The sequence below is a fragment of the Chaetura pelagica genome, unplaced genomic scaffold (genome assembly GCF_000747805.2).
Source record: "Chaetura pelagica isolate M959 unplaced genomic scaffold, ChaPel_1.0 scaffold354, whole genome shotgun sequence".
Taxonomy (NCBI): Eukaryota; Metazoa; Chordata; class Aves; order Apodiformes; family Apodidae; genus Chaetura; species Chaetura pelagica.
In genome coordinates this window covers 929,008-944,546 of record NW_009953299.1, presented here as the reverse complement: position 1 = coordinate 944,546, position 15,539 = coordinate 929,008, and the positions used below count along the sequence as shown (strand labels likewise).

Sequence of the window (15,539 nt, the reverse complement as noted above, 5' to 3'; positions counted from 1 at the left end):
CTCTGTGGTGAGTTAAAAATGTGTGCAAAATGCTTGGAGGCAAATGGTGTTGCATAATTGAATGTACAGATGTGTTCTAATGGAAGAATAAATTCCATTAATAAACAGGAATAAAAGTTAAGGAGTTTTAAAAAAGAATATATTTCTATCTGTAAGTTACTCAAATTGTAGACTCTGTAATAAATTGTGCTCTGAATAATCAATTCTTTATTGTAGATCATCATTTTGGAGGATTCCAGCTCTGAGATTTCTGGAGTCTGCTGTGTCTAGTCATAATGAGTTCGTCACTCGTTGCTTATGATGATTCAGACTCTGAGGCAGAAACTGAGAAGACTGAAGTCCCCAGTACTTCTAGCAGACAAACAAACCTTCCAAGTTCTTCTGTGAATCGTGTTCAGTACTTTGCACCTGAAACTTGGGGTACAAAATCTACATATGAAATTCGGCCTGCTGAGAACACTGACAGTTCTGGCACCAGCCCTGTTTATGAAGATCCCCCTGAGCATTATACACAGAATAACAACACTGATTTGACATCTCCTTATTTTAGGAGAGCATACGGTGACCACACTGCATTATGTGTGTCCTACAAAAACTATCAACACGCATCAGGCTCTTCAGCAAGCTCTGGAAACGTTGTTTCCCAGAAGAGAATACATAAAGACAGTGCTACTGCCATAAAAGGAATTAGACCATATATCCCTAAAAGATTACGTCAAGAAAATTCCAGTGTGCCTGAAAAAAAAGAATCTGATGAGAGAGAGAGCTCAGACTGTGATGTTAAGCTAGGCATATCAGGAGAGGAGACTTTGAGAAAGACCTCTGAATTAATTAAGCCATATTTGGGGTCCAAATATAAATTGACTGAAGTCCCTAGAAGCTTAATATTTTGCATGTCTAAGCACAGCGGCCCTGTTAATGAAATCCAATGGTCTCCTGTACGAGAACGAAGTCACATGCTTCTCTCCGCTTCTATGGATAAAACAATCAAGGTAATGTAAACCAAGATGCTTTGTGGCCCAATCATCCAATTTAACAATATTATTATTGAATTAGCGTCTTCCGGGAATAACATCCTTGCTTGTGTGTGTTTAACATTTCTCAAGTATTCAAAATTTGAGAAGATGCTTTACGGTATGAGACCCTTATGAACTTGTAGCCCAATCCTTCACTACACCTACAATCAATTCCATTATTTTGGAATGTGGGATTTTTTTTGCTTGTTTTGGAGATGTCAGTGCTTTAGATCTCAATTTAAGGAGTTAGATTTCTGCTAGGTCGTTTCTCATAATCTGTATCAATACTAGGTTTTCATTATTTTCTACTTTTTAATGACACAGTGGCGATAAGTACTGTGGTCTGGACACAAGTTCAGCCTTAAGTCACTGAAGTCATTAAACAACTGACAGTCAATCCTGCAATACTATTCTGAGGAACTTTAGCCTTCTGACAGACCTAAGTGACTGTGGCTGGAGGATGTAAGTCAGGTGGGATGTTTTTTTCATCTGAACTAGTGTCATGGATCTTGCATCCCAGAAAAGCGTCCTCTTGTGATCTAAGAAGTCTTCCTACTATAATTTTGTTTTGAGGCTTAATTGCTCACTACTTAAAACTGTATTTTCCTTCTAGCTTTAGTGAATTTGGCTTAATTTCTTTCTTTATTAATTTAATCAGTCCAATGAGTCTTACTTTTATTTTAACAATGAGTGATAAAAATATTTTATGTGTATGCTTTCCCAGATACAGGGCTAATGCTGCCTCTGGTTTCAAATAATAGTCTTGCAAAGTGGGTATACACAAGAACATAATTTTTATAAGAATATACAGAAAGTGTATTTTTTGGTGGGAGGCATACTTTATTGTATTTAACATGTATTTAATATAGCAGGAACAATTATTTAAAAACTTGATTCTAAAGCTTAGAGCTCTAAGTCAGTCTTACTAAGCAGAGGCAAGAACAACACTCTTTGTATCAGCATATTTCTAAAACCGAAAGAGGGGAGGGAACTTTGAAACTGAATTTGATTTCTGATTTAATGTAGGAAAAATATTCTTAAATGATCTCATTAAAATTAAGATGTCTTTATTTATTAAGCCTTCTGCTATTTAATTTGTAGTGGAGAATTGAGTTTCATTTATTTTGGCTTTTGTGTGATTTTTCTTATTGTAGAAGTTTTTTTCTTTCCTCTTTCCCCAGTTGTGCCATGGGGCCCTGTGAAATAGGTGCTGACTTTGTATCTTTGAAGCAGTGGTGTTCTCAAATCTTGGAGAGAGTTTTTGCTTTTTTCTCCTTAATGTCTGTGAAATAACTGATGCTCACAGCAGAAAAAACCCTACATCTACAGCGTGAATAAAATTTCTCCTCTCAGTTTCTTATCTTTTATCCTCTTAAGTTATAATAACTTCACTGATTCTGAAGTCAGCATAACCTATCCCACTATCAAAGTGAATACTCTTAGCTACGGGGAATTCCTCCTTCATCTTCTATCCCAAGATGCTTTTTACATCTTTGTTGTAAAGATTAAATAGAAAGAAGAAGTGCCTTTGTTTTTCTTTCCAAGTGTTCTTCAATGTCTTGAATAAGTTAAATGTTGGCTGCTGCTTGAAGAACAGGCTTAGAAGGAAAAGACTGAGAAATGCAAAAAGTGCCTATGGATGTTTTCGGTAAGCAGCAATTTCAAACTGGATCATACAAAACTACATGCACCTCTGACTCCAGTATGTCTGAATTTCACTTTTTGTCTTAAACTGTCACACCATGTATCTATCCCAGAGCCTCTTTTACTGATGAGTGAAATCACAGGTGTGTTAGATTTGGTAAAACAGTCTAAAATGAGAGTTGTTACTACAATATAAAATTCTTAAAAACTGCAAAGGATAGCCTGTTTTGTCTTCTAAGCAGACAGACAGATCATTTTCTAAAGTGGTGTTACCATTCCTGATTGGAAGCAATCTTCCAAACAGGAAGACTAGTTTTTGAAAAAATCTAATTCCTTTAAGTGCCCCAAACCATGGAAATTCTATGTAAGTAGATTGTGTCAATGTTGGTAACACTTCAGAGCATTAGTCTAAAACATTAATGAAGTAATAACTGTAACAAAGTATCTTAAAACACAGAAGTCAAAGGCTGTAATGATACAAGCAGCAGCATCTTTACCTTTGGCACCTGCAAAATAAGTACCTTTCAGGCCAGCAGAGGGCACGGTTAGATTAAGTATTGACTTGATGTTCGGAAAGTAATTGCACAAACTTTCTTGGGTGATACATTTCTAATGACTATGACAGCAGTTTATCTTCTGTGGATTTTTTGGCTGTCTACTGCTGCCTAAAGTTCTCAACTTCTGTAAGCATAAAACAACCAATTGCAAATGTAGACGTACTATTTTTTTTCTGATTCTGTAGCTTTCCTCAGCTTACTTTTTTTTTTTCCTCTCTCCAAAAGTCACCTGCTTGCAATTTCTAGTTTAAATTCAGGCAGTGGAAGCATGTCGTCTTTCCCTTTAATGGCAATATGCAGGCACTCAGGATGTTTGCACTACTTGCTTTGAACATATGATTCCGATAAAATTCAAAGCACAGTTAGAAGCCTAAAATCCCTGCATGATCAGAGAGAGTAGGCAATTCAGAGCCTCAAAAATCTGTACCTTGTTAGTAATGTGAATAACTAACTGAATATTTTTATGTGTAAGTGTCGTGGATTCAGTGTTTATATTCAGCCTGTGCGTTAGACATAGGGCTATATGTTGAATAGCCCTACATTAGTGGAGATTTCTCAGATTTGAGAGTTCTGTCTAAGCAAAACTGACTGTGATAGTTTAAGTTGTGCTTAAATCAAAAGATCTGTAGTCATATGAAATTTTTGAAGTACTTAGCCAAACAGTTTTGCATCTTTTTACTGTTCCTATGCACTAAAAATATTTTCCTTTTTAGATTTTTATAAACTAAGAATTTCCATTTCTGGAAAAGTATTTATTTATTATTTTTTCTTGCATGGAGAAAGAACTAATATTTTATCTTTATTTAGTGATCTTAACTTCTTTATTCACATCTACATTACTACAACTAAATTGTCCATATCACACAGGAATATATCGAAAATTTATATATGAAACTGATTATACGGTTTCTTACTTTTTGAGTGTGTGTATGTATCCTGTTTAAATTGGGAAAATAATAGTCTTCCTTCTGTATTCTCACAGATTAACCAGTGTGCACTTAGCCATCTTAGTTATGAATCCATGTAAGTCATAATAAATGTTTTCAAAAAGTGAGTTGATGTGTTCAGTTTGTGTTGACTGAAGAACATCATAGTGTCAGGAAAGATCACCTGAAGAAGTTTGTATAAGTGTCTTGCATATTTAGGAAGGAATGTCCTTTTTCGGAGGGTTTTATATTTTACAATAAATGTATTCTTATTGTTACGGTTGCATTTTTGTTTTTTTAAACAAGTTATCAAGTGGTACAGCTGAAAAAAATGTTATCAGCTCAGGGGTGTAATTCTCTACAGCAGCACTTCTGGCAGCAGATGGGGCTCCTCAGCATCTGAGAAAGGGATGATAACTGAACTGTGTCTCTGAAGACTGGAAGGCTTTAGTGTTTGCCTCCATGTTGTGTGTATGAAAACCCAACAGTTTATGCTTGCTTTGCAAGATGTGTAAGAAAACTTCATAGAGACCTTAAAGTAAGATAGAACCTCATATGGGGAGTGACACATACTGGAGATTAATTACCCACAATTATTAAAATCTGGAGCATTAATAGAAGAATATTTCATGCTAAAGTTTAAATTTGTAAGGAATGGGAAAAAAAATAATCTTCGCTTTAGGCTTTGGCAGGATTTGAGGTTCTCCTTTGGAGGGGGAAGCTGATAGTAACTCCAGCCTGGGTAGCTGGAGTAAAGGGCAGAAAACCTGATTCAAGTTAGAGAAAGTACTTTTGGGAGCTCTCACTGTGGCAGTGCTTTTCTTCACAGTTACATTCTAACTATTATCAGTGGCTTATGTTTCTATTTAAATATGTATTTTAATGATTGTGAAAGGTCATTGAACTGATTAAATTTGTTTTCTTTGAGTAGCACTTCTTTATCTTCTGTTTGAATAGCTGCTATAAATTGAATTTAGGCTACTACTGCCATTTTTGCTTTTGCCTACCTAAACACTGAAAATGTGTTTGTGATTTTAATATGTTGCCTAATTTTTTGCATAATTTTTAATACTTAGCAGCATTATTAAAGGTGCCTAGTTTCCATAGTGTGGGTATTCAACACTTTCTGAACATCAGACCTTGTTTAAGTATTTCTGGTTTAGAACCCTAAATACAGAATCCAAAATCACAGGTTACCGTTAAGTACAGCTCCTTCAGGGTAGATAAAGTGTTGTTTCTTGAAAGTCATGTTCACCAATTGCAGAAACCCCTATATTGCATTCAGGTTGTTATAGTAATTTGTTTGGAAGACCTTATCATTGCATAGAGCCACAGAGATGTGAACATTTTCACTACTTGTTTATGCTGCACTTAGCTTTCTAGCAGTTGTTCACAACCATTATTCTGTATTTCCTATTTTGTCTTAAAATTAACTGAAGGTAACACCTTTACATAATCTATAAACTTTTAATTCTGTGTTACTGGTTTTCTATTTAGAGCATCACAGGAGGCATTTTTTCATTTTCAGCACTTTCACCCTCCACTGATGAGGAAAGAAGGTACTGTGACTCTTCAGTATGCAAAATTTATATTAATAGCACTTTGATGAGATGACTTATAACACATTGTTGCAAATTTTTCTTCTGCGTTTTGCTCCCTACTTGTCTAGTTGAAGTTGATCTCCACTTACTCACAGCTGAATCTACAAGGAAATGAGTTTAATGATGTCAGCCAGTTGAACAGAGGTGTTCCCTGTTCCTTATGGTTAAGAGCACAAAACCAGCCATTCTGGTTCAGACCAAGGCTTTTTCTAGCCCTGTGGTCAGTCTCTAGTAGGGTCTGTAAGTAGATGCCTAGAGAAAAAGAAGAAGTCAAAGGTTTATCATGCCTTTAAGTATTCTTCAGGTCTCTGCTTGTTTTCGGGTTGGGATTTCTGAGCTTCAAAGTAATTTTTCTTTGTGACTTGTTACCTCAAGAGAGCTCTTCCAAATACTTCTCAAATCTTATGAGACTTTTTGTAATAATTAGAGTTAGAGTGGTATATTACTCATAACAATCAAATTTAATGTGCGGATTTTGTTTCCTGGAGTGTATCAAGTACTACAAGAAATACCATTTTTATTCATATTTTCAAGCCTTTTGTGCTTTTTTAGTTGTGTGTTTGTTAGGAGAAAGATAGCATAGTAGTATATTCCAGGAACTTGTTACTCGTGATCCTGTTGTATTGGATAGAAAGCAGCAGAACATGAAGGCATCTATTCATCCAGGTAATGTGTGTAGCACTGATGGTGGCAGTACAGATTTTCTAAATACTGCCATTACCTTGCCTCAGAGTAGGAAACTACCATTTCTGTTTTCAGCCATTCTGCACTCAATTCACTTGAAGTGGGTAGCATTTCTTGTTGTTCTGTCACATGTACATCTGTTTGTGAAGGAAGGAGTTTAAGCTGCAAGCATATTTCCTATAAACTCCTGTGTGGCTGTCAGATGGTGATAACCCTGTCACTGCTAGGCTAGATTCAGACTGTTCACTAAGTAGTCTGCTAGTACTCCAAGTATTGCAATTCTGAGGTTCATTTTAAAAATCCAGTTGTGACAATGCTCTGTGACTGTAGCCAATAAGAATTTGGGGACTCATCCTACTAAAAACATATATTCCACTTTAATGGAAATGTTTTTTTGAAAAGGACCTTTTTCATGTTAGTACACTTATAATACTGTATTTTAAAAAATAACAAGAAGTTCTCCTCATCATCTGTGGAAATAGCAAGGAGACTCTCATGTTCTGGAAATTGTGTGCTGCGTGCCTAGACAAGTGAAAAAAAGATTGTTGTTTTCGTGTTGAAGAGGCTAATAAATAGGCTATTCTGAAGTACCAAAGCTGACTTTATGATACCTCATTCTGATCTTCCTACCTTGCCTGTTTAGAAATGTATATATTTTTTCCAAGGCCTTTAAGCTTGCTGACTATTAAGATGGAAGTACACTTATTATTAGATAGATACATGTGTAGTAATGCCAGTTTCCTGAGTGCTGAAAGGGCTTCATAATATACCTTGGTCTTTTTAAAATAAAATTATTTCATACACTTGAATGAGAAGTATTGTCCATAATGCTTACTTTGTAAGAGAGGAATATCATGCAGGAAGTCATGTTCTTGATCATCAATGAAAACTTCTAACAGTCCTTATGCCTAGATGACAATGCAGGTCAGGATGTAATTCCTATCTCTCGCACAGTTGTTCAGCAAAGGCCATTAATACATGTCAGCATGAACAAGAACAGTTCATGAAGGTGGTGGACTTTAATCTTTCCATCCCAAAGGCACGTGTGGGTAAGGGCTGTTCCACATTCGTATGTTAATACCGAGATACGTTTAGAGATCACTGTTACACAAAGATGTATTTTTAAATTATTTTCTTGTTTCCAGCAATTCTGTTGTCAAGGAAACAGAAATCGTTGTGAAGCCTTTGTTCACTTTCTCAGCATCCACAGCTGGAGATGACTTGTATAGTTTTTGTTATGTTCTTAGTAGCTGACACACTCTTGTGCCTCAAAGGAATTTTTCAAAGGAATATGTTTCTTTTAGTATAAATAGCACCATCCTGATCTCTATGCTGTTTTGAAAGGCCATTGTTTTCTTTCCTTCTTCACTAACAAGAACTAAATTCAGTTTTGCTTTGGATTAGAATTTATCTTAACACTTGTGTGAAAACTGACATTTAAAAAAAGAAGGGGGAAAAAGTGCATTAAGTCTCTGAGCTTCTGGGTTAGGTTTTCAGTTCTGTAAGAGCATTAGTTTTTCTTTATGCTTTGACATGTCTCCTGAATTATGATTTCCTTGAAGAATACTAGAGCAATTCCTTAAGTGGTCTTGCAAAGCATTTTTGGCTGCTTTGTGGCCATGTTAGAGGATGTTCCTGTGAGGGAGAAGAGCAGGAGAAGATGGGTATTTCATGACACAGCTAATATGCCTGTGTTTCTCACCAAAACTGGGAGTTATTTAAAGAAAAATTTAGAAAATATACTTCTTCCAAGAGCAGTAGAGTTAATGAACCTGGCTGTATCTTGAGGCTGGCTGTAGATACATTTCAATTTCTCTCTCCTTTAGGGCTTCTGCAATGTCTTTCCCTTTTATTCAGCTCCTTAGTTTGGTAAAGTCTTGAGGGAAAAATACTGAGACCTCTATGAATTTTGATTGACGTTGACCAAGAGGTACATAGTAGCTGCAGGTGAGATGCATGGGGGACGTGCCTGTTGTGACAGTGTTATTAACAAGCCTTTCTGTGGAAATCCAGAAAGATGGAGATTATCCTTAACAATGAGGTAGAAGAAAGGGTAGCCTGTAGCAGAGAAGTAAGCAAGCTTGTCCCTCCCAGTATAGCCAGCCTACTAGGGAACTAAAAATCAGGGCTGGAGATGTCAATGAGCTGGTGTCTCTGTGAAGATTAACTGATAATACCATAAATTAAGCTATCCAGTTCTGCATAGGGTCTCTGTGGGCAACTGCTGTGCAGTGTAACACCAGAATGTTACATCAATTGGGAGAAATGTATGGTGGTGTTATACCCCTCCTGGATGCTTCAGTAAAATTGCTGGTGAAAAAGTCAAGATTTGGGTGCTTGGAAAAAAATGGGTTAGAGAAGTTTTAAGTTCTTAAGTGATGGAAATATTTTATTGAAGTTTTTTTGTTTTTTTTTTTTTTTAATCAGTTGAGAAATTCTGGCATGTTTGCTGTTTAAAATATAAATAACACCAGTCTAACTTTGCTTCTTTGCCAGAAGTCTAGCTTTATTGAGGCGTTGCATATACTGCTATATATATTTAAAAAAAATAAATATGCTAACAAAGCTACGAGGCATCTTATGACTTGGATTCCTTACCTCTCTTGGTCTGTCAATGTTGTCAAGGAAACAAATTTTTGAGGAGCTTTGCTCTGCTTTTCAGGTTCTGTAGACTGATTACTTGTGTAGGATTTATCCAGCATAAAGAGCAGAAACAATTTGCCCGTAGTTTCTATTCTTTTAAGTTTGTTTATATCCTTCCTTTTTTTCAACACATTTTATTTTTAGCATGTGTGAAATACCTACGTCTTTCAGGTCATAGTATCAGGGAATGTAGCAAAGACCGCTGACTCTTGGTCTTTAGGTGAAGCCTGGTCAAAATAACTTTAATGACATTTTGCTGTATACTTATGATGCAAAGACAGGCAACTGCTAGTTATGGATTTCCATTAGACTAAAGGGGAAAAACCATTACAAACCCAATTGTTCTTTAGAGAAGTTGCTTCACTACAATTGAACTAATAACTTACTGTTCTTTATCATACAAATCATGTTTCATTGCAGTGATCCACCCTCTTCAAAGAGCAAGCATTTTGTAGCTAGTGTGGAACTGTGTTTAATTTGTCTGCCAGTACATACGTGCTGGCTAACTGGGTGGTTAGGGTGTTATTACTGAGCTTTACTGTCAATGTGCCTGTGGAGGCATATGTAATTAATTAATTAATTTATTTTAAAATTTAAATAAAACTGCTGATTTTCTTCTAGGACACATCTAAGAACATAGTTATAAAAAACTCCTCCTTTCTCAAATGTTTCATTTGGTTAGTGGATTAAAGATAGGGGGTGTGACAGACAGTAAAGACTGCACAGACCTGTATGTTATGCATGTGCCAACTGTGTGACACCTCACTTTCTGAAGTCAGATTTTCAAATTTGGCCTGTTCTCTAGTCTTCTTGCCTTCTTCCAGATTATAATGTCCTCATTAGAATATTTTTTCTCATTCTGAACACTGTGATTAGTGTCTGGAATTGTATATTTTTATATACTGAGGAATGGACACAGCTGATTCTATGTGGAAAGAATGGCTGACAGGAATGCATGTGGTTAGGGATGACCTGGTCATTATAAACATGTTAAAGCTTGTCAGGTGTGTCAAAGCTAGCACTATGTTAACAATGCCAAAGAAATTAAAATTATTTAGATACTTCAATCTTAGTCTTGCTAGTATTGAAATTGTACTAGTGAACTAGATGAATGCCCTCATTGCCAGTAAAACATGTAGCTGCTTGACATAATTGTTTATTTTCATAATTAAATGCCTAGTTCTGCTGATATCAATGGCTTTAGGATTGCGTCTACATTTTTCATAGCTTAGGATTTTTCTTTTGTGGCTTTTTTTTTTTTTCAGTTACTAACATTCTCAGTAACCTTGGAAATAACAACCAGTTTATTTTTTAGTTGAAAGACTGAAGAGCTGCAAAGAAAATTTTACTTGCTGAGGTTCACTGATAAAGGAATGTAAAAGTCATTAAAGCTCAGGTTTTCAGATAGTTGTTCTGAATCACTAACTCTATACTGCCCCTCATAGTCAGATATTACTTCAAATCAGTGTGGGTAATAAGGCTGCAATAACTACTTCTTAAAATAAGAAAGGCACTCAGTTAATGTTGGGAATGGGGCACAATTTGCCTGTGAATGTGGATTAGGTTTTTTTCTTACAGATGGAAATTTGTACTTAACTGCAAGTGTTTACCATTATTTTTAGAATGGTGGTAGCAATGTGTTACTCTCTGCTATTGCAGAAATGCTGCCAGTTGTGTGCCTGCTTACAGTGGGTCCAACTGCATTGTGCTGTAGAACAGCCACCCCTCCCTCATCTAGTGGTTGGGTCAGTGGAGCTTGTCCATAGCTGTTGTCCCTGCTGTGTGTCAAGCTCTCCCAGTGGATAATGTGCAAGAATGACACAGCTTAAGTTGCTTCTTTTATTTTCACAGAATCACAGAATTATTGAGCCTGGAAAAGATTGGCCATATTATTAGAAGAGATATTATACATTTACTTATTTAAATATAAAATTGTAAAGCACATGAGTGGCTTTAGCTGATTCATAATTTTATATTTAAAAAGCATGATGATATTGAAGTACAGTGCAAATAGATATGTCTGAAGTTTTGATAGCCTCTGCTTAACTGAAACTTAAGGAAAAAACCAAAACCCGAACAACTTGAAAGAGCTGATCAGTGTTGGTTTTCTCCCTCCTGTGTTCAGAAATTACCTGCTGTTGACCTATGACTTGGGGCAGTGTTTCAGGAGCTGGGGTGCTGAGACTGTACTTATGTTCCTAATAGAGCAGCGTCTCTTACTCTAAAAGTGGATGAACAAAGTCTGGGGGATGCAAGTATCTGAGGGATACATTTTTGTGAATGTACGCATCTGGTCCTTAGTTGTCTGCAGGAACTGAGGACACTTCACAATTTGCCTTGGAAGTGCTGTAAGTGTGAAATTGAGGTGTTTAACACTCATAAGGAATCCTTACTTTTAATGGAGCCTAAGTGTATGTCACTTGGGGAAGTGATTGATGCTAATAAATAAGATACATAGAGGTGAAGGGAAAATCAGATTATATAATAAATGGCTATAATAATTTAGCTAGTTAGCTCATGGTGAGATATAACACATGTGAAGTTCTTTGCCTGCTGGTAAGATACTGATTGCTTAAGTGTTTTTTGGGCACAAATACTACCTACTAGTAACTACTATTGTGATTTTGGTTTTAGGTGTTCTGAACACATTCTTATACACTACTGTTACACTGTGAACTTGATGAGGAAGTGCTGAATTTATGCCATGTTATTCTTCTCCCATATAGGTTTAACAGTAGAAAATTTAGTGTTTTTAAAGTAATTCTTAATATATTTATTTCTCTTGAATATGTGTATCAAACTGCTTTGTTTAAACCACATTGTCCCAAATATGTCTAATGCTCTGCATGAAGTAGATAATTTATTTCAAGTAAACTTTTGTGTATTCTTTTTCTCAAGCCAACAATTTAGTATATGTAGTGTACAACTGGGGTGGGGATTTAAGAATCTCTGCCAGACTTGGCTTTGCCTTCTGCTAAAATAATTTTGATTTTTCATATTGTACAACTAACCATAGCTTAAATCACTAACTGATTTATAGGTATATGGTAATGTATTTTCATTGCTTCATTTTCCAGGAACTTATCATTTGAGGTACATCTACAGCCATATTACAATGATTAGTCACAAAACACTTAAAGGTTAACTGCCAAATAGGTGGGAATTCTTCCCTTTATTTTGGTGTGTGTGGGAAGCTACTTCTCTTGCACTGTCTGCCCAGCATGAATGTACAATTGCTATTTTATAGATACAAAAAAACCCAGTCACACTCATAACTTTTAGCTGGCTGAAAATGTGGTTTGTATGAGCATCTTCCTTGGAATCAATGGTTTATGGAGACTTTGTGATTAGCTTCAGGCATGATTATCCCAGAATCTTTCTGCACAATAAAAACCACAATACATTAAAAGATAGCAGTCAATGGCTGAATCACTTTGCTGTTGAGAAGGGTAGAGTTGCTGGTAACTGATGATTTTAAGTATCCTTTACTGGATATATTTACTTACTTACAAATTGCGTTTTTGTGAGTTTTGCTTGTAGTGTAAAAGTTGCCTGTCTTCAGACTTAAGAATACTTTAACTTTTTTTTATAGGTGGTTCTCTTATTTTTAGTTTTCTTTTTTTCCTTGCCTTGGCAGTTTGCCTTATTATTCAGGATGTGGTAACTATACCCCTTTCTCAAATAGTGGGAATAAGCTAAAAAAGATTGGCTGTTACAGAGGACTAATATATCAGATGAAGTATCTGATTGTGTGAATCTTACTGTTTGTTCTGATTTGCCTCCACTGTTCTTGTAAATCTTATTGGATATTTTGGTTGGGAATATCTTATGGCTTATTTGAATTGACTAATACACAGGGAGTTAAATTCTAGACCTCTTTAGTACAAATCTCTGCAGTAATTCTGATAATTCTTAATTTGGATTTTAAAATGGCCTGAGAAAATAGTATGCATAACCTACATGTTGATTTCTGATGTATATGGTCTAATACCATCATACTGTTTCTGTAGACTAGATGAATTCAATTGAAAAACATGTTTTTAAGTGTTGCCTTCATCTTAATTTGTTGTAAATTCAGTGGTGAGCATTAGAAACATACTAATTTAAACTCTGAAATTTCAAAAGGCATTATCTTGTCATACTTCCACAGAAATAGGAGAAAAATACTAACAACGTAGTTTTGCTTGTTGTTTATGCTTTCAGTTCCCTGCTTGTATTGTTCTAAAAAGCAGTGCCCTTCAGTCTTGTAACCCAGCTGCTTGAGAGGACTAAATTGGCAGTAGCTTTGAGGATACGTTTTATTCCTCCACTGTATTTCTTTTTTTGGATAAGCCCAAGTGTTTTTCTGAAATATGCCTTTAGAACTTTTTGGAAAGCTACAGTTGTGATTTAATTGACTTGTTTGGTTGAAGATCACTTCTATCTGAACTTGTGTCTTTACTAGAAGTGCAGCAACGTGATCTCGCTTCTCACTCTTGTTAATCTTATGAACATTTTTTTCTCCTTTCTCTGTCCATTTACAGTGTAAGAAAACATATATTCGGAAAGGTGGGTAACATGTGAATCCCTTGAGGAAGTTCTTCCCAAACCTGGAATTGGGATTCTGAGATGTATGTGCTGTTTGGGTTCAGGTATTGTCATTTCACTGATGAGAAAAGGACCAGTGCTTCCTTGGGAGGGTGACATCCTCCTGAGCAATGTCCAGCTGGCTGCTGCTGTTGGGTACAGGCGCAGGGGTTAATGCTTGGAGTGTCTCTGACCCTTCTCTGTTCTCCAGGCAGTTGACATTGCTAGTGCTCGGAATGTACCTTTGAAGCAGAACAGTAAATGTGCACTTACTCAGTGAGGCAGCTGCAGGAGTTGTCTTTTAGACCAGGTCAGGAGTTTCTTGGCACTACAAGCTTTTTTAGAACATTTTTCTTTTTTTAGAAAGATTTCACCCTCTTTTTCCCTCCAAACATATTTCTTCACAAAACTTTCATCAGGAGAGACTTTTCAAGTATAGAATAAAACTGCTAGTCAAACTGAGTTGAGGGATACAGACCAGCAAGACATCCTTATAACATACAGTTATTCACACTGTTTGATTCACACAACTATTCACACATTTTGACTGATTAAAAGTCCTCTGTGTCAAATAGTTGGAGAGCAATAGAATAAACTTTATCTATTGTACTTTAGAATGCTGCCTAAATGTGTATTCTTCATCTTAGAGCACACTATTCATTAATCTCTTTTCTGGTGGAAAGAAGCTTTCTCTACGCTTAGAAGAATAAAAGATAAAGTACTAAGGCATGACTGTTTCAACACCTTGTTCTTGGGGTTAGTTTTTTCCTATTTTCAGGGTTTATTTCTCCAAGAAGTCTTGATCAAGACCAAGTCCAGCGTAGATGATCAAAGCCTCCTTCCTTCTCTGAAGCCAGTAAGGTTTATAACTTTTTTCCCAACAAAATAATCTCAATGCATGTTGTGATCTTTCACGTTTTTAAATGGTACATTGTATTTAACCCCTGTCATTTGGTTGAATTTTTGTGAGAAATTTGACTTAACTGTAGATAAGATGGAAGAAATTTTACAACCTAATGTGAATAGTATGTTCAGTATGCACAGTAGTGGTACCCCTGGCATGATGATGAATACTTTCAAAGAAGTATCCCTGTGTCAGTCTTGTGATCTTGAGTTCAGCTAAGGAAGCTCAGTCATTTTTGGTTACGGTTCCATCTGGTGGTGTTAGGAGTTAATTTTTAATTGTCATTTTGGAGAAAACAATGAGAATTAGTGTGTTTTTTCTCAGCTTTTGCCTGAAGGAGAGTTTTGTAACAGAAGTCACGTACTTGCATTTGAACGCATATCCCTATATTAGCAGGTAGGTAAAGGTATCCAGTTTTCCTGAGCAACAAAATACTTGATTACAGGTCTAATGATAGTTTAAGAGGTGTTTTTAGATGTGCTCAAATCAGGGACTTGAAGCAGATGAACTTAATTATCTTTGTGAATATTCACAATCACATTACGTGCTTTAAATGTCACATTTGGAAATAGGGCCTCATTGCTAGTTAATTAACTGTAATTACTCAAGGTAGTACTTATGTTTCTGCAATTTCTTACCCACCATGAAAATTGTACTTTCCTTCTAAAGGTGTAGCAGTATGAAAACCATTTTACTTAACTCATTGTTAAAGTGTTACTCTTTCTTTAGCCCTCTGTACTTCTTACCTCTAGCATTGCTACATGGAGTCAGTTCTTCCATTCCCTCTGCTCTGCTGTCTGGGCAGCGTTTCTAACATCTGAATCAAGCTGTATATATATTTTTTCCCCTTTTATTACAAAAAGTAAGCATCTGGGTTGTTCTATTTTTTTTTTTTTTCTTTTAGCAGAATAAGAAGACAGAAGCAGTAGTGAAATAAACTGGTAGCCTAGATGCATCATGAGGTGTTACAAAGGTGTGTTGACATCTTCAGCTAAAGA

The 15,539-nt window shown here is 36.0% G+C and overlaps 1 protein-coding gene across 1 annotated transcript in view; it reads left to right on the top strand.

Annotated features, from left to right (window-relative positions):
• The first annotated feature begins 275 nt into the window (after positions 1–275).
• WDR25 (WD repeat domain 25) overlaps positions 276–15,539 on the top strand; it is a 55,891-nt gene continuing 40,627 nt past the window's right edge. Inside the window, exon 1 of the mRNA XM_009998005.1 lies at positions 276–992. Coding sequence (XP_009996307.1) covers positions 276–992 — 717 coding nt within the window. The remainder of the gene's footprint in view (positions 993–15,539) is intronic.